Consider the following 25,064-nt stretch of genomic DNA (forward strand, 5'->3'; position numbering starts at 1 on the left):
CATTTCACTGTTCCTCACTGTACTACACAGCAGCGCTGCTAGACGTGACGCGCATAGACTTTCAGTACACACTTCTGATTGGCTAAAAGCTGCATCGCTCACCTCGCTACTCTGCGTAATTGTCGCTGATTGGCTAACTTCCTCTCTGCGTCTCAGGTTACTGTAGCAAAGCAAACAGCATTGATAAACCAGCCATGTCTGTTAGCATTGTGGAGCTAAACACACCGTCTAATAACGCTGTTTTACACCGGATTCATTAAACTGCATTCTCCTTCCCTGGACGATGGCGTGACTGCCTGTCAAAGAGTGATGTGAAAGAGTGAGTGATCTTTCTGTGATGCTGTACATACTGATGGCTCAGTTCACACGCACTGTTTGTTAGCTGTCGTTAGCTACTTTTGGCAGCATGTCCAAAGATGCACGCCTGTCTAGTGAAGTTAAAGATATTTATTTACCGACTTTAATTCATATTCACTCGCTATTTAATATCTGATTAGAGCCTAAACAACTCTACCTAGCCTTTATTGCTGCAAATAAAGAAGAGAAAGCTGTAAAGAGAACTTTCTCTTCATTAAGCTTCAGTAGCCTGCTAGCTTGTTAGCTCTGTTTGTTTAACCACATGATTTTTAACTGTAAACAAGTGACAGGAAAAGTGTAATATCACGGCTACTAACCATTACAATGCACAGAATGTAATGTTAGCAATAGCAGATTGTTGTCATGCTGTAGTCTGTTAGCTAACTCCAAAGCAATGCGTTGTATTGTACAAGAAAAGACACAAAGAGAACTGTATTCAGATGCTGTGACTTAAAAATGTACCTACAGCTTTACTCACTGACTTTCTTCTGTCACATCTGGATTTGGATCTGACCCAACATGTAAGCAGTGTTCATGGGCGGATGTTGGATAATTTAATAACCAGAAATAAAATAAAACAAAGGCTGAAATACTTAGAGCAGGTACAGTACAGTCAGCGCAAATTATATTTCGAGCACAACAAGAACAAGGCTGTCGGAGTTGCTCATTTTAATAAACATCGTGTTGCTGATGGTTTTATTTCTGCATCAGATGTGGACATGACATGACTGCACACCAGTGTACAAAGCAAAGTCCATAAAGACATGGATGAGAGAGTTTAGTGTGGAGGAGTCCTGACCTCAACCTGACAGAACACCTTTGGGATGAATTAGAGCGAAAACTGAGAGCCAGGCCTTCTCGTCCAACATCAGTGCCTGACCTCACAAATGTGCTTCTAGAGGAATGGTTAAAAATTCCCATAAACACACTCCTAAACCTTGTGGAAAGCCTTCCCAGAAGAGCTGAAGCTGTTATAGCTGTAAAGGGCAGGCCAACTCCATATTAAATTCATGTGCATGTAAAGGCAGATGTCCCAGTTTTGGCCTGGCTCATAGTCTCTCATAGGCTCTAATTCATCCCAAAGGTGTTCGATCAGGTTGAGGTCAGGACTCTATGCAGGTCAGTCAAGTTCCTCCACACCAAACTCTCTCATCCATGTCTTTATGGACCTTGCTTTGTGCACTGGTGTGCAGTCATGTTAGAACAGGAAGGGGTCATCCCCAAACTGTTCCCACAAAGCTGGGAGAATGAAATTATCCAAAATGTCTTGGTATGCTGAAGCATTAAGTGTTCCTTTCACTGGAACTAAGGGCCTAAGCCCAACCCCTGAAACACAACACCTGAATACAATGATTTGGACTGGTGTCCCAAAACGTTTGGCAATATAGTGTGGCTGTGGTTTCTTCTATCTTCCCTGAATCTAACTCGCTAATTACACTTTTTATTGCTTGATAAAATAGATTTAAAACACATCAGTATTTATGAGCCTGTATCAGTATGTCTGTTTACACACTGCTCCTTTTATTTATTTATTTGTTTGTTTATTACCAAGGGAGGTCATCTTGTGTCTGATGATTGAAAAACAACCTTACAACATATATTTCATTACTGCTCACAATTTGACACAAACAAAAAACAGTGAAAAGCATGTGTATAAAAATATTGGCAACTTTATTTGGAAGTTTGATGATTTCACAAGCCACTACATAAAGTCTTCATGGGAATTTTATAGACTGTTTTGCTTCCTTCTGGTGTAATACAGTTCAGTTTTATTTGTATAACACTTTTAACAATGGACATTGGCACAAAGCAGCTTACAGAAATAAGCAAGCCAGAGATGACAGTGGCAAGGGGAAAAAAAACTTGAGACTGTATCAGGAAGAAATGTTATGAGGAACCAGACACACAAAGGAACCCATCCTCATTAGAGTGACACCGGAGAGTGTCATTTTATAAATAATTTCCCTTTAATAACTGTGTACTAAACCTAAACATGAGATTTATTCTAGTTATGAAGGTTGTCTGAAATTGTTCACTGATGGAGACTTGAGTGCAAATCTGTTCATATCAATAGCAGCCTAAAGCCATCTTCATGGTTTGTAAGTACACAGTAATCTCATGTATTGTTAGACTGTCCATGTGGGCCATCCTCAACAGCAGTGAGTGAAGAGTCTCCAACCTAAAGTAAGGCATCAGAATGAATCAGGCAGGACCGGCGAGCAGAAGTGGTCAAGACCATGATGTGCATTTATTTCAGGATGTGAGCTAGTCTATAATATGCTTACATAACCTAATAATCACTTAGTCTTAAGTGCTTGGCGTAAAGATGAAAAATCCATCTTGAACAATTTAACGTTAATAATCACTCACTGCAGCTGAGGCTGGCCCCACACAGACCGCCTAAAAACTCCATGTGATAACTGCAGTTGGCATCACATTGAAACCATAAAACCTGTGGATATTCTTCACTGGAAAGCCTTAGGACTGCAATTGCTAGATGCTGATGCTTTTAAGATGTTTCTAGGTTCCTAGTCACACAATTGCACTTGTTGATCATATAGTGCATAGTTCTAGAAAGGAAATTATTTATAAGCTCTTTATCCGGTGTCACTCAGATAAGGATAGGTTCGCTTTTGAGACTGGTGACTCTCAATGGTTCTTCCTCATATTGTCTCAGAGGGTTTTTCTTTCTCTTGATTGCCCCTGGCTTGCTCATTAAAGATTTTTAAAATGTATAAAATAATATCCAGAATTTATGTATTTTTCTAAAGCTGCTTTGTGGCAGTGTGGCTATTTTTTCAACCAGGGTGGGTGTTTTTCCAGAAGCTGACATACTGACAGTAAATAGTGTTTTGAGCAGTTTTTGTCTGTGCAGAGACTATTCAGTGATTTGTCTCTATTTAAAAGACACGTATGTATTTAATGCTACCCTAACATATTTATTAATTATTAGATTAATATCTAGATAACGTAACTAGATAACATAATGTGGATTCCCTAATCACAATCAGTTCTGATGCACACTGTTTTGTTAACTTCTTGGATATCATAATGTTTATTTCCACCAATTTGCCGTTTCTATCATAAATAACGTTTTGTGTTATGTTTCTGTAGGAGGAGATAGGAGGCTCGTATACTTTTGGAGCTGAGAATCAGATACTTTTACTTCATTATCTGCTTTAATATATTCTCCATGTGTGGTAAGATGGCACCCCTCCTTCAGTTTGTGCTGCATCACTGATCGTCTCCACTGGAATCCAAAAATGGAGAGAAAACGCAGAAAGAAATGAAAGCACAAGCCATGCATTACCCAGGCTTCTCAGAGTTGTGGATCTAAATCTTCTGCTTGCTTTCATCAATGTTTACTATCTATCAGCCACATTTATTCAGTGATTTATGAAGCACAGACACTTTTAAACACCTTTGGATGGTTCTGAACTGAACTGGCGCGTGGACACCATGACACTAGCCACAGCACTGTGGCTCCTTGTGGTTGTAGCCCTGCTGGCGGGGAACGCACCCCAGGCTGGCACCGAGGATGAGCGAACCACCTTCAGCTCTTCTTTCTCCTCGGACGGATTCTCGAGCTCCAACTGCTCTCAGCTCACCCTCAAACTCGACTTCTCCTCCAAAGTGGTGGAGCACGGTAAGTGGAGTCACTCTCTCTTCTGCTTTTGTGTCCTGTCACTTTAGGTTGTTACACTGATGTGTTTATTCTGACTTGCAGTTATTCATATAGGAGTTCAATTCAAGCACATACCAGATTCAAACACATAATTGAGATGATCATTCGTGATCATGCATTGACTTTTTCTTGGAGCATGTGTTCAGGATCCTTCTCCAAATGACTGCAGTCATGACTAGCAGTGAACAGGCATCTTCCCTTAAAGGGCCCACATGCACACACTTAATAACAATTAGATTTATTCACACTCAATAACATCACATGCTGTAGTATAAATTCTTTAGTGTTGAGCTTTTGAGATTCATGGAACAGGAACGTGTATGTCATTTTTGACATACACGTTCCATACTAAACGAGTTTCCAAGGCCTTTCTGAGCAGCAGGTCTTAGTTTACAGTTGAATGTGTGGAAGGCCATGTTGATTTGACATCATGTGCTGAAGTTGGGGTTGAGGAGACCATCCTGAGTTCATGAGTAGGAATTCCAGGTTGAGGGGAAGTTTTCTTTGATTTCTCTTCGTCAGTTATTGAAAATGGCAAGTTCTGACCTTTTATTTAAAAAAACAGTAATAAAAGTGGTTCAGATTTGCTCTCGTAAGGTTCACATAGCTGTGCCAAAGTGCATCACCATCAGGCGAAAATAGTTTTGTCTTCACCACTGTAAAACATGATTAAAAACTCCTACTGCCATTTGGGTTTGGCTGAAAGATGGTAAAGTTTAACAGGTGCCAGTAGTAAAATGTTGATACTGTGTGGGTTTTGGGAAACTTAATTGTTTACGTTTGTTGCTTGTGATCTTCATTCTTGTTCACCCTTATCTTGGGCTGTTTTCAGAAAAACTCTGTTTAGATAATTGATATGCAGTATCCTGAAAAAAGAAATGTAACCACCAAATGTTCATTGCATCAAATGACGATTTTGAAAGACTAAGCCTGCTGAAACTCAAAAATTCCATTTCATTTTTCAAGATCATAAAAACATTTATAGTGATTTACTGATCATATTTTTTTAAAATAAATAAAAAGCTGCTAATTTAAAAACATGCTTGGTTCAGATTTGTGGCCCACTGTACTTTTTATAGTCCACCTCTAGTTGAAACCAACCACAGTCAAAACAAAATATTTTTTTATTGAACCATTTTAGTAACTCATTTCTAACCTAGAAATTTGTTAACGATCACTTAGACATTTTCTAGCACATTGGCTCAATTTTTATTTATTTATTTTTTTGTGTAATATGTTTAGAATATACTTCTGTCATTTTGAAGTCTTGTAATTCATTTCATTGTGAAACAGTGTTCTGGGTTTATCTTAAGGATCATTTTACTGCAAAATCATTTTATGTCACAATTAAATTAGCTACCAGTTAAATTGAGTTGTTCTTGTTGGGGCAGAATCAGCTCGTTTTCACCTTTTGAATCATTCAAAGCTAGCAGTTAAAGCAGAAGGATTATTTACTGTGTTTTTGGGGTCTCTCTTTATTGGTCGTTCTCTGCTGCTGTGGCCTCCAGCTCTGTGTGCTGAAAAGACCAGTGTTGTGCACATACCTAAAGGCCAGCACATACATGATCTTTGTAATGACCTGAAGGCTGGCCTGTGAATGTGAGCTTTGTGTAAATTCCCACATGTTTTATTCATTCACTCTTCCTTAACCTGCAGAGAGGGCATTATAACCTGCTTTAATCATGGTGAAGTCTCTGTCCTTTATAAACTTGTAGGATGGAAATGTGAAGTGTGAGGCAGGCTTCTATAAATATGTGGTTTAAAAACACTGAACTGATTTACATTATTTTGAAACATTAGGACCAAATTTAAATTTGGAAAATTTTCTATTAGATTTTATTCAATATGAATGACCAGTAAGAATCACAACTTTCACTATGATCTGTTATGGCTCAATTGCTATTACAAGATATTTCCACAGTTTTCCACAAGTTGTGAAGAGGAGTGTAGTTTTGGGCATGGCTTCTTCAAAAGTGACCTATGGATCACTTTTTAACCTCCAGACATTCTGTTGGACTGGATTATTTCCAATGTGAAACTTTCTGGAAACTTTCGAACCCTAAATGAGAACCAGGAAGGGTGGTACACAAAAAAAAAAAAAAGCCTTCTGTTTAGCGAGTTGCATAAACATAGCTAGTGGAAGAACATGGGTGTTTCTCATAAGCCACTCAGACAAATAAGCTCTAGTTTCAGTGGAACCGTATGCTTATAGTTTGCTTGTGCCATAAACAGTGAACCAGAAATAACTCTGCCTATAGAACTATTTTATCTCTACCTACTTAGCTGCCTGAGGGATGAGCGATTATCTGTCTTTATATTGAAACCCTGATTTGAAAGAAGACAATTTTCAAATCAAAAGTGCTGCAACTTGAATTAGTTGAAAGAAACAGCACCTCTTGTGAGTGTTGGAGTATTCTGGTTTAAAAAAAAAGGGCAAATATTTTCAGCACTTTTGCCTTTCTTTGTTACAAACCAATATCATATGAACGCTCAGAGAGATAACAGATGCTAGAAGTATGTAGCTAAAGACATGATACAGAATTACACAATGTCAAACAAAGCTTTTCTTTAATACTGGAAGATCTCATTCTAAAGTATTCAGTTGTTTTATGATGTGCATCAAAATCCACTGAGCACACGGTCTATATAATGGTCACTTTAGTAACAACATTTTTTTTTTTTTGGTATTTATGTTTGTCTCATGCCCAACTTTTTCATTATATGCTGCTAGGACAATAGATGGTACGAAATCTATACAAACACTTGTGGCCCTTTTTTTTTTTTTTTTTTTTTTTTTTTTTTTACAGTGTAATGAAAGCTTAATAAAACTCTGCACACAAATGAGCAGTAACATGCTGGAGTGTACACCTCCAACATCCTAACAGCGTCTCCACTATATACAGTGCAGTGTGTGTGTCACCCAGCCTTCAGGAGACAGCTGATTGAGGTGGGGTGCTAAGTTCGACCGCATACCTGGAAATGTTTTATCAAGGATTTAGCAGAAACATCGTCAATAATTTGATTTTATGTGTCAAACCTGGCATTGGTCTAAAGCATCTTGATAGTGCAGCTGTGCAGCAAGATAAGGGAAAAAGAGTCACTGAGCTGCTATGTAAATGAATAAAAGTACATGTTAAAAAAAATAAAAGTTTGTTAGTAAGCCTGTTAGCTAAACTACTGGGCTTATTATACATTGGCATGATATCTATTCATCTACCTACACACAATCCCTGACATAATCTCAGAATCCCCTCAAGACTTATATATATACCTGGATGTCGAAGTGTATATACCAGGCCTTAAGCTGTGACACAGATAAGTATGGGACTCTGATGAGGGTGGCCCTATGCCCCTATTATTCAGATGTTTTTGCAGAACTGCATCTGGAAAACATAAACTCTTGAATAGTTTTCAGAGCAGTAAATTCCACAGTGAGCTTGTTTTGATGATGCAGTGAATAGGGGTGGTTTGACTTTTTCACAGTAAGATACCTTGGTCTAAACTGGTCAACGTGTTAATCGACCACTTAAAAATTCAAGAGGGTGATGAAAATGAAAAGAAATATGTATGACCAGTGTCTTTGCAAGGAAACAAAAATATCAGATTCACTTATTGTGGTTTCTTGGGGAAAATGTTTCCAGATGTCTGTTCAGTAATGTCGAGAGACATCTTTTTGTTGTTTGGTTGTTTTTTTTTAAACCGTAACAGGATAAGTGAGCTGGGAGTGTCTTCACAATGTACACTTGTCACACTAAAGATTCCATGTGATGTACACAATAATCCAGACGTCACAAGAAGTGCTGGAGGTGTAGGGCATGTGGTTACACAAGTTGCACTCGTTTATTAGTAGGTCACATAACCATCACATGTACACAGTCTTTACCTGTGTTAGGAAGAAATAAAACCCTGGAAATATTGCTTCTCTGACAAGTCCTTTTAAACATTGTCTATATTTTATTGCTATACATTTTAAACTTCGCCAAACTCGAGGTTTGGTTTTGGAGTGATATGGTGAACGGAAGAAATAGTATAGGGGATGAAAATATCTTTACTAAAAGATTTATTTTTTTTGAGAATGACATTTCCTAAAATCTCTTTTTGCAAGTGTTTATCAGTTTGTCATTGTATGATAAGGTAGAGCATGGGTGTGAGAAATGTACAGGTGGAAATGCAGTTGTTTACTCTGTAAAAAAGTCAGCATTAAGTTAATGGTCAGATCATACACCTGTGACTTGTAGTTGGATGGGAACGGGTTCTGTTTTGTATAACATCTTTGTTCCTTTGGTCTCGTGTGGAAATTATTTAAAGCAGTCCTGTCGAGTCTAATTTAGATAAGAAGCACCTACAGGCAATTTATAAATGACTCAAGCGAGCAAAAGTCCATGTGGTCACTGACTGTAGTTTACAGCATCACCTTTAATCCTTCTTAATAGCTTAGTGTAGTGAAACACAGCATTCAGGGGAAAATGGCTTGCTGGAGTGATTTTTGTTCCTTGTGAAGAAAAAGGAATGATTTATTGTATTCATAGTTAACTACAAATGGAGGTTCCTCTCAATAATTCAATTCAGTATTGCAGTAAAGTGATTCAGATGAAATCACAAATGATTTTAAAATTGATATTAAAGACACTTTCTCCCTTCCTTTCCAGAGTATATAGTAGCGTTTAATGGGTACTTCACGGCGAAGGCGCGCAGTCACTTCATAAGCAGTGCCCTGCAGAATGCCAAGGCAGTGAACTGGAGAATTGTGCGACGTGAAAATCCGGCCAGCGACTACCCCAGCGACTTCGAGGTGGTGCAAATCCGACAGGATGCACACAGCAGTCTGCTCACGCTGCAGGACCACCCCTACATCAAGAGAGTCACCCCCCAGCGCAAGGTCTTTCGTACACTCAAACTGCTAAACGGTACGTTCAGGTCTGCAAGTAGCCGGTACTCCACCCACTTCAGATGTGCTCCATATCACCAGTCAGACTAACCACTGCTAGCATGATTGCTGACTGTTTATATCTGAAGCTCACAGTGCTCGTAAATGGGCAGTGTAATACAGCATGATTGTAACTTCCTGTAAATTAACATGGCCAATACTGCACATTTAGTTTAGCCATTTTTTCCTTTACCTTATTTATTGCTGGAAGGCAGCTTGATAATGTGGATAACTGAAAACAGTGTTTTCAGTTCATTACTTATCTTTAGCTTTTTGAAACAATTCTACACAAAAAAAACACAGAACTTACAAACACCTCATTTGTTAATTTAAACCAAATGCAGTGACTGAAATTGCACTCTGTAAGGGGACTATTACCCACTGGGGGAGAATGCAGCAGATGACTGAGAAACCAGCAGTCATTTATGTCTGGTTTGAGTGAGAGGAAACAGACCTTCAGGGTAGTAAGCTTGGAAAGAATGCCGTGTCTGACATACACACACACACACAGACTAACACAAGTCACACTAATGTCAGTCTGCAGCCACTCTAAAGTTCTTATTTATACCTGGTATTAACATCTAAGTATGCTAAGTGCAGGTGTGAACAGAGTCGAAGTTATATTGTCTTGCGATCATTGAAACTACCTGTAGAGGCAGTCAGAGTCTCATTTCACGAAATAATATATGAAGTGTACATGAATACAAAAATGTTCACAGTCTGCGAGTTTGCACTGTGAGTGTAGTGTCTCTTCCATTGAAGCACAAGCTGAATTTGACAGTCACACCTTACAGTTTAGTATACAGTTGTATCAAGCAAATTTAGCGACCACATTAGCCCCAAACCTGAGCACACAGTCACTGTGACATGTAGCAAAAGTCAGAGGAACAGTGTAGGCTATGGTGTGTAGTTTGATATTCATTGGATATGAAGAGTAAAAATACATCTTTGTCCAGGGAGCTCAACTCAGAAAAGGCAGCATTATGTCATAGCTAGTTTCCCGTTACATAGTCCGTCAGTCTGAAGCGCACTCCTACACACATCCCACTTTCCTCATCAGACCTAGCAGCCCGTCGCACAGGTTCAGTAAGAACATGCTGAAGAAATTATTAATTGGCTCCCAAGTCAGACATGGTAGGTGTTTGAATGACATATAAGTAGGACTACATTTAATCAGTGTAACCTTACATGTATAGCATTAATTATCATTAAACCTCACTAGGGCCTTGTCTGTGAGAGCCAGCTTGGGTGGAAAAAATAAATCTAATTATAGTCTGCGGAGGAGGACTTGGGTCAGGTCTTAAAAAATCCTCATGAGTGCCCCTTGAAATGATTAGCATTGCAGGTCGTTTTATTATGCCTCCTCTCCATCTTTGGATTAGATCGCTGCATAAATAAAGCTTTACCAGTCTTTCACTGATTTTGCATGAATGTCAGATTTTGTCTCAAAAAAGGATTAATAACGCGCTCAATTTAATGGTGGCTATAGTGCTTAGTGACCTCGTGAAGCAGCCATGGTTACAGAGATGTAACATGCCAGCATGGTGTCGCTGCTGTGCTCATTATTGATTATAAAATGAAATGAAATAGCCTTTATTTGTCACATATACATTACAGCACAGTGAAATTCTTTCTTCGCATATCCCATCCTTGGAGTTGGGGTCAGAGCGCAGGGTCAGCCATGATACAGCGCCCCTGGAGCAGAGAGGGTTAAGGGCCTTGCAAAATTCTAGTCATCGTTTTAAGTCTATCCTTTTAGCTGTTTAGTAAATTGTGATTAGCTAACTGCGTGAATGTGTAAAATCATGTGGCTTCAGTGCAGTGCAAAAAACCATCATGCAGATACACGAGCTTCAGTTAATGTTCAGAACATTTAACATCAGAATGATGAAAAAGCATGATCTCTTATGTCATTAATGTTGACTGATCTGAGTAGTTTAGAAACTACTGATCTTCGATTTTCATACTCAACAGACTCTAGAATTTTCACACAGTGGTGTGAAAAACCAAAAACATCCTGTGAACAGAGAGTCTGCAGGCTGAAGCACCTTGTTAATGAGAGAGGTCAGAGGAGACGAAGGCAGACAGGTTTGAGCTGACTGGAAGTCTATAGTAATTCAGAAAAGCATCTCTGCATGCAACACCAAACCTTGAGGTAGATATTCTACAACAACAGAAGACTACACTGGGTTCCACTCCTGTCAGCTGAGGGAGACTAGCAACCATACCAGATAGTTGAAGATTAAAAGAAATCGCCTGGTCATCAGTGTTTCCAGTCTTCAGTTGTCTAGTTTGGGTGAGTGCCCATGAATGCCTCAGATCCCTGTTTCTGGCTGATGGGTGTGGAACTTGATGTGGTCTTCTGTTCCTCAAGGTTTGATGTGTTGTGCACACTGAGATGCTTTTCTGCTCACTATCAGTTGCACAAATGCTTATCTGAGATAGACTTCAGACTCTAGAGACTGTTGTGTGTGAAAATCCTAGAACATCAGCAGTTTCTTACATACTCAATTCAGCCCATCTTCCACAAAATGATGAAAATTGTATCTCCTCTACTATGATTTCTTTTTAGTATTATTATTGTGTTCATTTCTCTCTGGTCAGCCGGAGGTGACGGCAGCTCCTCCTGTAATGACACACGCTGGACACAGAAGTGGCAGTCATGGCAGTCATCTCGGCCACTGAGGAGGACTAGTCTGTCTCTGGGCTCGGGGTTCTGGCATGCCACAGGTCGCCACTCAAGCCGTCGCCTGCTCCGGGCCATTCCCCGCCACGTGGCTCAAATCCTGCAGGCTGATGTGCTGTGGCAAATGGGTCACACAGGTGTGTATATTTCTTTGGATGGTCACTGGAATGCAAAAAACACAGAAGACGTTGCATGTTTGCCTCAATTTGGTGGCCAGTACCAATTTTTTTTGTGTATGGCTCTATGGATTCACTAAAATAAATGTTTCTTGGCCTCTTTGTAGGGTCAGGAGTGAAGGTGGCTGTATTTGACACTGGACTTAGTGAAAAGCACCCACATTTTAAGAATGTTAAAGAGAGGACCAACTGGACCAATGAGAAGACACTGGATGATGGTAAAACCCCACTGCAATTTGTTTTTGGCAGTGAAAGCAGGCTAGAGAATCCATTTCAGCATTGTTTCAGCAAATGTCTGTGAGCATGTTACATGTACACATAATTGTCTGCTCTCTGAACAATATTATATTTTTGTTTGTAGGTTTGGGCCATGGCACCTTCGTGGCTGGAGTTATAGCGAGCATGAGGGAGTGTCAGGGCTTTGCTCCTGACTCTGAGTTGCACATTTTCAGAGTCTTTACCAACAGTCAGGTACATGTATACAGCTTATTGAGCCTTGGGCTTAAGGTGTTCAGATGATTATGATGTATCTATAGTTTAACTCATTGGTTGCTAGCTCTTTTCTTTTGCAAAATTATTGAATGTCTCTGTAAAGAGATTACTGAGTGGCTCTTCTGTGGATGTGTTATGAAAGTGGTGGAATAGTGTATAATTTTAGCCCTGTCCACATCATTGGATATAAGGAGCCCTCTGAGTGACATAATCATTATGAAGCTGAAAGCGCAAACAGTATCTAATCACAATCATGATTGAGAATAATGTTTATTAAAAATATTCCTCTCAGGTGTCCTACACTTCCTGGTTCCTGGATGCCTTCAACTATGCCATCCTGAAGAAGATCAATGTCTTGAACCTCAGCATTGGTGGGCCAGACTTCATGGACCATCCATTTGTGGATAAGGTGCTCTTGGTGTCCCTTTTTGTTATCTCTGTTGTCATGAATTTGACACCTGAATGTTTGAATGTAAGAATTTTCCAGGTAGTTTCATGGTGTTTTCACACCTATTATTCCGTGCAAAGTGACTGCACCTCAGTGCGAAATTGATATTTTTGGTTCATTTGATTTGGTTTCACATAGCACATAATTAAAAAAACAAAAGAAAGAAAAAGGTCACACATCACCCAATCATGGAGAATGCAAAGTTGGTGCTTAGGAAATTCTATGAATAAATAGTTTTGTGTATTACATCTAAATTTTATTATCTATTTTTTGTTTGTATTTGCAAATTTATAGAGCACAGCTTGCACTTTTGTGGAGCTTCAGCTCTGTCCTTTAGCTCATTTACATGCCATGTTTGGTTCACTGTGGTTCAGTTCGATGTTTAATCACTTTCTTGCTGCAATGGAACAATGCTGTAGTTCACTTGGAACCAGACTGAGACTGTCTGTGTTCAGACACAACTAAGTTGTTTTAGTCCACATCGTAGTACAATTCTCCCTTTCCCAATCAAACCACACAGAGGGGGAAACTGACCCTGATTTGATTTAAATGGATTTATTATGAATATATGAGAAATGCATAAAGGTGCGAATGAGAAAGCAACTTTAGAATAATAAGAGACTACTATCAGTATCTTTTTCTGCCTGTGCATTGGAATTCTAAAAATAAACCTGACTGCAGTGTGTAGTCTAGGCATATCTGAGCCGATATCGGTTAACCTTCATAGCCGAACCCAGAATCAGTAAACAGAACATCATGAACACTCAACAAGAGTGCAACAGATTTTCAGTCATAACACAACAACACACTAAAAGCTACAGGGAAGGAAAAGTATTTCATATAATAGCAAGCATTGTGTGAGTATTTGAAAAACTGATGTACAACCTATAAACCTTTTTCTTGGCTTCACTCCAGGTTTGGGAGCTCACTGCAAATGGGGTTATCATGGTGTCTGCTATTGGGAATGATGGTCCTCTGTATGGGTATGTGGCAAAAATAATGAAAACCATGCAGCAAATAGGTCAAATGATGGTTTAATTTTTTTTTCTGAGGTAATAAAATATATTTACAGTGTTTGTGTTAACATTTACAGCACTCTAAACAACCCTGCTGATCAAATGGATGTGATTGGGGTTGGAGGAATTGATTTTGAGGACAACATTGCCCGGTTCTCCTCACGTGGCATGACAACATGGGTACGTCCTGTTTCATAGCAACACCACTGAACTGCAGCCCTCACCTGAAGGCTTATGCACAGGCTTGTTAGTGCATGCCTGAGGACTTTGTGCTGACCTAGAAAGGCAGACATATCCTATTTAGCTTTTGAATCGAAGAGTTCACCTTCAGGAAAGGTACATCAGTTCTGGCCTTAGGTTTGCTCTTTAGGTCTCTTAAGAGTCATTAATTGTGTCTGGGAGCAAAAAGCACTGAATCATACTTGAGCTAGTGCTCTAACCTAACTATTATCTCTTCTGTCTATTCCCAACAAGGTATCTTTGATAGTTTTTTGGGATACAGATAGATAGACATTTTTTTGTTTTTGTTTCTGACGTGGACATGTAAAAGGCAGACTTCGAATAATTCTGTTATTGACCCAGAATGATGATAGTGATTTAGTCTCAAGGTATGATGATGGTTTGTATGAATGCTAGAAGATCTACTGTTTCTGACTTTCAGGAGCTGCCAGGTGGCTATGGCAGAGTGAAGCCTGACATTGTGACATATGGCTCTGGAGTTCGTGGCTCTGGGCTTAAAGAAGGCTGCCGCTCTCTGTCTGGCACCAGTGTGGCCTCTCCTGTGGTGGCCGGCGCAGTCACTCTTCTTGCCAGGTGAGACATGCCAACGCAAATACTTTTCCTCTTAGCCCTTCTCTTTTGAGCCAACACAGTACGATCAACAGACACTTTCTAAAATGTTTTATTTCACTTCGTTTGTTACCAGCTATTCATAATAAAACCACCTAGGCTGCAGAATTTTATTTGTACTGAAATTTTTATCCTTTAATAATCAAGGAACATTGTGCTGATAGTAGGAATGTGTTTTAGAAGATTTTTAAGAGTGAGGTTTATGGGATTATTGCTGCTTTGTGCTGCCATCTTGTATTTCTTTAAGGCAATATGGATATGACCACCCATTGGTCATGTCACAAGACTTGCAGCCTGCTTAAATTTTGAAGACTTTGTGCTGTCTAGCACTTTATATATCAAATTGTTGACATAATTTTTTTAACCACTGAGCCCAGTAGAATATGCCTTTTCTCAGCTGTCTGGATTCTGTGTATATATAATGCTGTTTTGACATACAGTCATTGGCAGAATGTCTTTTCCAAACCCTTTAAAACAAATGCTTGTGGCTTCCTTGACTGGCGCTCTATTTTGTGTTTCCTTAAAAACACTTCCAGGGATTTTGTTACAAATAAATAACTGAATAGACTTTTTATATGCAGAGTGTATAACATGCTTGATGGACTTACTGCAAAGAGAGACTGATGAAATTAGACAGTTTGTCTCTGTTCATACAGAAGAATGTCCCATTTGCACCCACGCTCCTGTGGGACCAGTGAGTCATTGATGCATTTCTTTTGAGCCGCTGATGATAAGAAAAACAAAGGAAGTGAATTAAAAGAATCAATCTCCTCTCCCTTGGAAAGAAAGCTTCAAATACTCTGTCTTGCTGTCCTGCTGCCTTTTTTATGTAGGTCAGGTCAGTTAATATGAACTGGATTGCAGCAATCCAAGGATCTTTCACACTACCTTCAGTGTCTTTATTCTCATGTCTTGGTTCTCAGCAGTGTTGAAATCCGGCTGATGTGGCCTTTTCCCTTCTGGTTAAACAGTAATAACCTCGGTCAGATTGATGTAGTTTAAGTTGATCTCTTTGATATTTGTAAGTGATATGTGTTAGTATCTCATTGTTATCGACGATTTTGTTCTCTCTCTACCTTAGTACGGTGTTGAATCGAGAGCTTGTAAACCCAGCCAGTATGAAGCAGGCTCTGATTGCATCGGCTCGCAGGCTGCCTGGAGTCAACATGTTTGAACAGGGCCATGGCAAACTGGACTTGCTCCGAGCGTACCAGATCCTCAATAGCTACAGACCTCAAGCCAGGTAAGACACACACACACACACACACACACACACAAAATGAACAATCCGAAGCCATGCCCCTCTTGGCCACTATTGCTATGTGTAGATCAAGCTTCTGGGAACTGGAGGACAAAGTCATTGCATAGATCTGGTTATAACACCAAATAATAGATCAGAATTTAATGGAATCAAGAAATGTTTTAGGAAGATGCCAGCAACAAGGTCTTCAGCATGCGTTAAAAAGACACATTAATATGAAATTGTAATCTACTTTAACAATGGATAATGGCAATACTTGATAACCTATGCTGCTACTATTTGCTTGAGATGACCTAGCTTATTTCATCAACAGCCTGTTTAAAGGCAGCTTTTCATTTGAGCGAAGATACAAATAGTTGCATGAAGACAAGTCTCCGCTAATATTTGTCTAATGCTTCTTGTTTCAGTCTCAGCCCGAGCTACATAGACCTGACAGAATGCCCCTATATGTGGCCCTACTGCTCCCAGCCCATCTACTATGGAGGCATGCCAACTATCGTCAATGTAACCATCCTGAATGGCATGGGTGTGACTGGCAGGATTGTAGACAAGGTGAAAAAAAACCCCCAGAAAACATGATTTATATTGATACTGGGGATTGATAGTTTCATGAAGAATGTTGATACTTACCTACAACCAATGCCATGTGATATAAGCCTCATGTACACTATAACACTAAGGAACTTACAGCATCTTCCTACAATACTAGTAACCAAATAAAACATCTTATGTTTTTTTAAGTGGAAAGTCCAAGGGTGTCTGACTGGAGGACACAGACCTTTATCAGCAAGCATGATGCTTAGAAATGAGCACATGAAACCAGCATACAGAGAAACACATAAGGGCGCATCACTTTTGCAAGCACTGAAACATACAGGCTTCCTTTTACCAAGATCTAATTCAAGCAGAATACATGGCACCTTGCATTCACTTTTATTGACCATGCTGGCTAATAATTTTTTGGTTGCTCAGGTCGGACAACCAATCAGGTCCTCATACTTTGTTATAGATCCTCTTTAAATATTGTGACATCTTAAAACATGAATCTCAGCACAGGGTGTATTGCTAGCAGCATATTAGAGCAACCAACATAAATAGCAGTAAATAAAATTTGCCAAGATGTCCCTGATTGCATAATACTAAGGCTGCTTATTTCAGTATCTATTCAGTAGTTTTTCGAGATCTAAAAACTGCTCATACTCTAGTCTGAGGGGAGAAAAGGTTTATATGCTTATTTCATTAAATTTTCACATTTGTTCCTCTCGGTAACTACTTGTACATTTATTCAATAGCCCATCTGGCAGCCTTATCTGCCCCAGAATGGGGATCATATTGATGTGGCTGTGTCTTACTCGCCTGTGCTGTGGCCGTGGGCTGGTTACTTGGCCGTCTCTATATCTGTGGCCAAGAAAGCAGCCTCCTGGGAGGGAATTGCTCAGGGTCATGTGATGCTCACAGTGGCCTCACCTGCAGAGAATGATGTGAGTAAAAATAGAAATTTCTGTGCTATCTCCTAGCAGAAATGTTTGTTCTGAAATGTCCAGGAAAACAGTCTAACTGTTGTGACCATTTGTTTGTGTGTAGTCAGCAGTAGGAGGGGAAATAACCTCCACAGTGAAGCTGCCAGTGAAGGTGAAGATTGTGCCCACTCCTCCTCGCAGTAAAAGGGTGTTATGGGACCAGTATCACAACCTGCGTTACCCCCCTGGCTATTTCCCCCGAGATAACCTGCGCATGAAGAATGACCCACTCGACTGGTAGCTTGATAACCGTTTATTCAGATTTATCACCTGTCAATTTGAAACCTCCTTGAATATTCTTGGTAAATTTGTCCAAGTAATGTATCCAGTACAACTGAAGATGGACTGGTGGGGGTGAAAGTGAAAAATCATAAAGGGCAACAATCTGTAAAATTGTTTATTGTTGTCATAGGTTCTGTAATTGATTTCAAATTATGAAGCAAATTATAAAGCACTGTGTAAAGTAAACAAATGAATCTGTTTGTTTCTGAAGGAATGGTGATCATATTCATACCAACTTTAGAGACATGTACCAGCACCTCAGAAGTATGGGATACTTTGTGGAAGTTTTGGGTTCACCCATTACATGTTTTGATGCCAGTCAGTACGGTAAGGGTGTAGATTAGGCTTTAGATTGTGACTAAATCATTATAAAATCTTAAATCAGCAATACTGTGGACTTGTGTTAGTTCAATAAGATATGTGTCCTGTGTTTTAAATGTAGGCACTCTGCTGATGGTTGACAGTGAGGAGGAGTATTTCCCAGAGGAGATCACCAAGCTGCGAAGGGACATAGATAATGGTCTGTCACTCATCATCTTCAGTGATTGGTACAACACCTCAGTTATGAGAAAAGTGAAGTTCTATGACGAGAACACCAGGTAACATTGCCTGCCATGTCGCACTTAAATGATCCACTAATAAAATTCACTTTTCTATAGTGGTGTAAAGATAAAATCTGTCTGAATTGCAGGAGTAGTGTCCAAATAACATTAGTGTTACTATAACAAAATTATCAAGTACCGTGAGAGCACTATTGAAACAGTCCTGTAGTGGCGAAAATATTTAAGACAGAAAATAGAAATGAAAACTTGGAAAATACCTAAAGATGTTAATGGTGAAAGTGTTTCACACAATAAGAAGCTCTTATTGTCCTTTTGGCAAGCAACATTTCTCTCTCTCAAGTCATTGTGTTTTTCCCTGGTTTCAATCATGCTATTCCATACATGGGGGAGAAGCAGCAGACAGGATTGGATTGCATGACTTGACTGTTACATCTCATGAACCACTAAATATTACAAAGTCCTTGAGTAAAAAAAAAAAAAAGAATGGCTGAGTTCCGTAATAATGAAAACTATATGTTTCTGAGTTGTTCTGTCTGCCCAGCTACATTTCTTTGGCACAATATGTGCAATTATTAGCCTTCCTTTATTTGAGCCAGTTCATATTTTAAATATTACGCCTTGTAATGTATGTCATTATGGCTATGTGAATGGACTTGTTTTGGCTTTTGTAGGCAATGGTGGATGCCAGACACAGGAGGTGCTAATATCCCAGCTCTGAATGACCTCATCTCTGTTTGGGGAATGGCTTTTAGTGATGGACTATATGAGGGAGACTTCACAATGGCAGATCATGACAGTAAGATTTTACTAATATAACACATTGTATTTCTCAATTTTTGGTTTAACTACATTAAGATGGATTTAGTTGTTGTAAACAGGGTAACAAGTGTATATACAGTGTCTCACAAAAGTGAGTACACCCCACACATTTTTGTAAATATTTTATTATATCTTTTCATGTGACAACACTGAAGAAATGACACACTGCTACAATGTAATAATAAATGTAATAGTGAGTGTACAGCCTGTATAACAGTGTAAATTTGCTGTCCCCTCAAAATAACTCAACACACAGCTATTAATGTCTAAACCGTTGGCAACAAAAGTGACTACACCCCTAAGTGGAAATGTCCAAATTGGGCCCAAAGTGTCAATATTTTGTGTGGCCACCATTATTTTCCAGCACTGCCTTAACCCTCTTGAGCATGGAGTTCGCCAGAGTTTCACAGGTTGCCACTGGAGTCCTCTTCCACTCCTCCATGATGACATCACAGAGCTGGTGGATGTTAGAGACCTTGCACTCCCCCATTTGAGGATGCCCCACAGATGCTCAGTAGGGTTTAGGTCTGCTTGGCCAGTCCATCACCTTTACCCTCAGCTTCTTTAGCAATGCAGTGGTCATCTTGGAGGTGTGTTTGGGGTCGTTATCATGTTGGAATACTGGCCTGCGGCCCAGTCTCCGAAGGGAGGGGATTATGCTCTGCTTCAGTATGTCACAGTACATGTTGCCATTCATGGTTCCCTCAATGAACTGTAGCTCCCCAGTGCCAGCAGCACTCATGCAGGCCCAGACCATGACACTCCCACCACCATGCTTGACTGCAGGCAAGGCACACTTGTCTTTGTACTCCTCACCTGGTTGACGCCACACACGCTTGACACCATCTGAACCAAATAAGTTTATCTTGGTCTTATCGGACCACAGGACATGGTTCCAGTAATCCATGTCCTTAGTCTGCTTGTCTTCAGCAAACTGTATGCGGGCTTTCTTGTGCATCATCTTTAGTAGAGGCTTCCTTCTGGGACGACAGCCATGCAGGCCATTTGATGCAGTGTGCGGCGTATGGTCTGAGCACTGACAGGCTGACCCCCTACCCCTTCAACCTCTGCAGCAATGCTGGCAGCACTCATACGTCTGTTTCCCCAAAGACAACCTCCGGATATGACGCTGAGCACGTGCACTCAACTTCTTTGGTGGACCATGGCGAGGCCTGTTCTGAGTGGAACCTGTCCTGTAAAACCGCTGTATGGTCTTGTCCACCGTGCTGCAGCTCAGTTTCAGGGTCTTAGCAATCTTCTTATAGCCTAGGCCATCTTTATGTAGAGCAACAATTCTTTTTTTCAGATCCTCAGAGAGTTCTTTGCCATGAGGTGCCATGTTGAACTTCCAGTGACCAGTATGAGAGAGTGTGAGAGCGATAACACCAAATTTAACACACCTGAGACCTTGTAACACTAACAAGTCATATGACACCGGGGAGGGTAAATGGCTAATTGGGCCCAATTTGGACATTTCCACTTAGGGGTGTACTCACTTTTGTTGCCAACGGTTTAGACATTAATGGCTGTGTGTTGAGGGGACAGCAAGTTTACACTGTTATACAGGCTGTACACTCACTACTTTACATTGTAGCAGAGTGTCAGTGTCATTTCTTCAGTGTTGTCACATGAAAAGATATAATAAAATATTTACAAAAATGTGAGGGGTGTACTCACTTTTGTGAGATACTATAAGTGTAGTACATTGTGATCTTTCATCTCAAACCACATTCAGAGTTTGTCTGGAAAACATCTGATCACACTGCATTCATAATATAAGCACTACTGCTTCTCTTAATGCTTCAGGAGACAAAACTATTGTGGTATATAAGTTAATCAAGGCATAAGGGACCCCATTGTAAGGTGAATGTAAGAAGTGATAGAAGTGTGTAAATGGTACCATAAGACTGAATTCTTTTAAAAGAGCATTGGGCCAGATTTTTAAAAATAAATTTATATCCTATTAAATAAATTTATATTATTGACCAGATTATGATTGGATCAAATCTGATTTGATGTGAACTCTTGTTTTAATGAAGAAGGACCATGTAAACACAGACAGTACTATAGATTGCTTTGAAATTTCATCAGAAAATAAGATGGGACATTTTGGCCCACTTACTTTTTGTCGTATTTTTGTCATAATTGATAACTTCTGGTGGTGTGAAACCAGCCATAGTCACATAATTAGCTGGATGAGGGCCAACTGTGTGCAATTAAAGTGTCATATGTTCTGAATATATAAATCCTGGAAGGCCCCAGGATTGTTAGAGAACATGCTTAAACATACAGCATGACCGTGACCAAGGAGATATCAAAACAAGTCCAAGGCAAGGTTCTGGATAATTAGGGTTTAGTTCTATAAAAATATCCCAAATATTTCATGGTACACCACTAAGTCCATTGAAAATACAAATAAAAGTAATTGGTAAAACCACAACTCTGTCATTTTATCAAGTTCATTTAAGAGCTAGGCTGTAATATATTAGTAAATTTAGAAAAGGACATACATAAGGCACTGTATACATTTATTAAATGTTATGATATTAGGCTAAAAATCTATTATTGTTTGGCCTGTTTGTGAGGTGATGTGTGCTTGTGGCATCCTTTTTGCTCATTCTTTGTGAATATAAGTGGTCAATAAAGATGCATTGAGACAAATGACAAGGCCAGGTGTGAACTGTTCTTGGTCTCAGTTAACCACTCAAGCTTAATACATGGTGTAAATGAAGACTAGGTCATGCATAAAATGATTTTTTATGAGCCGCTAGTTGGTGTCATAGGTATTTACGGTTGTGAGTTGTGCGTTCTTCCTTGTTAGCATACACCGATCAACTTTTACGTTGTTATATAATATTGAGTAGTGCCACCAAAACAGCTCTGACCCATTGATACGTGGTGTAATCAAGACCTCTGATGGTGTGCTGTGACTCCAAGATTGTTAAAAGCAGATCTTTTAAAGCCTGTAAGTTGTGCGCTGAGGCCTCCATGGAATGGATTTATTTGTCAAGCACATACTACACATGGTTTATTGGTTTAAGATTGTTGAAATCTGGAGGCAAAATCAACACATTGAACTTTTGTTCCTTATATAAAAAAAAAATTTGCATGATGTATTATCCTGCTAAAAAGGCCTCTGACATTAGGGAATGCCTTTGATATGAAGGGGTGAACTTGGTCTGTAACAGTTTTTAGGTAGTTGGTACATGTCAAGTCCCAACAGAACATTGCTCAGAGCACCACACTGTCTATGCCAGCTTGCCTTCTTCATGTAGTGCATCCTGGGGCCATATCAGATGCATGATCATCTGGCCATCACAATTTGGCCCTTGTCAAAGTTCCTTACAGTTGCCCATTTTTCCTGCCTCCAACACAACAACCTTGACAAATGATTTTCTTGCTGCCTAATATACTCCACCCCTTTACAGATGCCATTATAACGAGATAATCCAAATTATTCTCTGTACCTGTGAATAGTTTTGATTTTGTGGTTTTAATATTGTCAGATTGGTATATAAAATTCTCTCTCTCTCTCCTTTCTCTCTCTCTCTCTCTCTCTCTCTCTCTCTCTCTCTCTCTCCTTTCTCTCTCTCTCTGTTGTTTTCCTCTATTGTTCTGTCTTTCCCTCATTAGTGTACTATGCCTCAGGCTGTAGCATTTCACATTTTCCAGAGGATGGGCTTGTTATTGCACATACCCTAAAGGATCAAGGTAAAATCACCCACGACTGTGGCACACTCTTGCCACAGCTTTACTCTTGTTGCCATGACTACCACCACTACTACTGTCTACACTGTACTACACCACTACTGTCACTCTCTTGTTGTTTGGGTCTCAAACACAATGCACAAACAATCCCAAGCCTAGTTTTCTGCTCTTTGTATCTGTTTCTAGGACTAGAAGTATTAAAGCAAGAGACTGCAGTGGTGGATAACGTTCCAGTGCTTGGATTATACCAGACACCTTCAGAAGGAGGAGGTCGCATTGCTCTGTATGGAGACTCCAATTGCATAGATGACAGTCACAGGCAGAAAGGTGGTGTTAAACTGACTTAAAAAAATGTAGTTCTCAAAGTAAGCTTTTGGTTCCGCTGTTTTGACTTTTGTTTTGAATGATGTAGTTATTAAATTAAAAAAAGGTTACTTATGTAATACAGACTGTTTTCAGGTTAATCATTCTATATCCTGAACATGGTGTTAATCTTCTTCTGTTATTCTGGTGTATGGCTTGATGTTTCTTTCTTTCTGTAGACTGTTTCTGGCTTCTTGATGCCCTGCTGCAGTACACATCCTATGGTGTGACTCCACCTAGCTTCCTTCATTCACAGAACAAAGTGCCAGCTCCTTCAGGCAATGATAGACCTTTGCCAGAGAGACTGGAGGGTAAGACCGGAGATCAGCTTAATGTTCTTTCAGCTTACTGTGCATTACACCAACACTGTGTCTAAAACTTTTATCAGGTTAATCTTCTGTGACCTGACTTTGCAAATGGTGATTGACTAATATAATACTGTTTTCTTGTGGTTTTTTTCCTTGTTTACAGGTAATCATCTCTACCGCTACTCAAAAGTACTAGAGGCCCACTTGGGTGACCCAAAGCCACGCCCTCTACCTGCCTGCCCTCACTTGTCTTGGGCCAAACCTCAGCCACTTAATGAAACAGCTCCCAGGTCAGTGCCTATGCAACTACTCCTTTATCATCAACAGATGGCCCAACAAAGGGCTGGATTTAACTTTGTTTTCTCTACAGTAACCTGTGGAAACACCAGAAGCTGCTGTCTGTGGACATGGACAAGGTGGTGCTACCCAATGTAAGGTCATATCGACCCCAGGTCAGACCTCTGTCACCAGGAGAGAGTGAAACCTGGGACATTCCTGGAGGTAAGATAGGCTAAAGACAAGGCCTTATTATATCCTGCAATATATATCCTGACTACTTATAAAGTATATCTATGGCAAATTTTCAGTTATTAATGACATTGTATATCCAGAAGTAAGTAATAAGCAATCGTGGCTGGATGCATGTTATTGTCTGTAACACAAATGGCGTATTAATTACAGGGAAAAAAAAACTTACAGTCTCCTGATCACCTGTTTTATAATAACACACTTTCAAAAGTTCTACTGTCATGTGAATATTATATATATTATGTTATAGTCTCCAACACTGGCTAAATACTGGGGAAATTAAAAAACAAAAATGTAATAAAATCCCTCACAGAATGTTTTTAAGATCTGTTTGACTCCTGCATGACTGTGTATTGTGTTTTCAGGTATAATGCCGGGTCGCTACAATCAGGAAGTGGGTCAGACCATTCCCATGTTTGCTTTTTTGGGTGCCATGGTCGTGTTGTCCTTCTTTGTGGTGCAGCTGACTAAATCCAGGAGCAGGCCAAAGCGCAGGAAGCCACGCATTAAAAGGCCAACCTATCTCCAACAGCAGCAGCAGCAGCAGCTCCCTCATTCAGGCAAAAACCCTACAGTGTGACACTGCCTTGCTCTGAAACTTTAACACACCAAGACTTTAAGGTGGTGGATTGAATTTGCTACAGACTAAACTGTCATTTGATGCACCATGCTTATGAAGCTGCCACCTTGACCTCTATTTGTGGGGTTTTCCTATGGACATTGATGTTCCTTTCTCCAAACGAACCTTTCATTCCAATGACCAAAAAAAATTGTTTTTTTTAATTTATTAACAATGTTTGAGTAACGATTCAGCCCTTGATATGTATGTCAAAATGGACAACCATGGAAAAAAAAACAGTTTCGTACACAGTGCAAAGTCCTGGATGTTTTTAAATACCTTTTCATAACTCTGTCGTCATAGTCAAAATTTTGGGAATTTTTTTGTTTTATGTCATTTGTTTGTGTTTTTATATAATGAGCTTCTGATGATTTTGTAAATAGCAATCATGATTTTTCACCTTTGTTGGTGGTCTAGCATAAAAAAAATCTCATCTGCAATAAAGCATTAAACTTGC

General features: G+C 39.7%; 1 protein-coding gene across 1 annotated transcript; it reads left to right on the forward strand.

Annotated features, from left to right (window-relative positions):
- Nucleotides 1-160: 160 nt before the first annotated feature.
- mbtps1 (membrane-bound transcription factor peptidase, site 1) lies at nt 161-25,064 on the forward strand. Its single transcript, XM_058387996.1, has 23 exons — nt 161-319; nt 3,472-4,003; nt 8,692-8,949; nt 11,574-11,792; nt 11,939-12,049; nt 12,193-12,302; nt 12,616-12,732; nt 13,687-13,754; nt 13,865-13,967; nt 14,449-14,600; nt 15,718-15,879; nt 16,305-16,449; nt 17,190-17,378; nt 17,482-17,654; nt 17,911-18,026; nt 18,142-18,298; nt 18,934-19,058; nt 22,715-22,792; nt 22,976-23,116; nt 23,332-23,463; nt 23,624-23,750; nt 23,831-23,961; nt 24,354-25,064. Exons 2-23 carry the CDS (start codon nt 3,817-3,819, stop codon nt 24,566-24,568), a joined length of 3,216 nt encoding a protein of 1,071 aa, XP_058243979.1. The 5' UTR covers nt 161-319; nt 3,472-3,816; the 3' UTR covers nt 24,569-25,064.

This window comes from Hemibagrus wyckioides, linkage group LG04 (genome assembly GCF_019097595.1).
Source record: "Hemibagrus wyckioides isolate EC202008001 linkage group LG04, SWU_Hwy_1.0, whole genome shotgun sequence".
NCBI lineage: Eukaryota > Metazoa > Chordata > Actinopteri > Siluriformes > Bagridae > Hemibagrus > Hemibagrus wyckioides.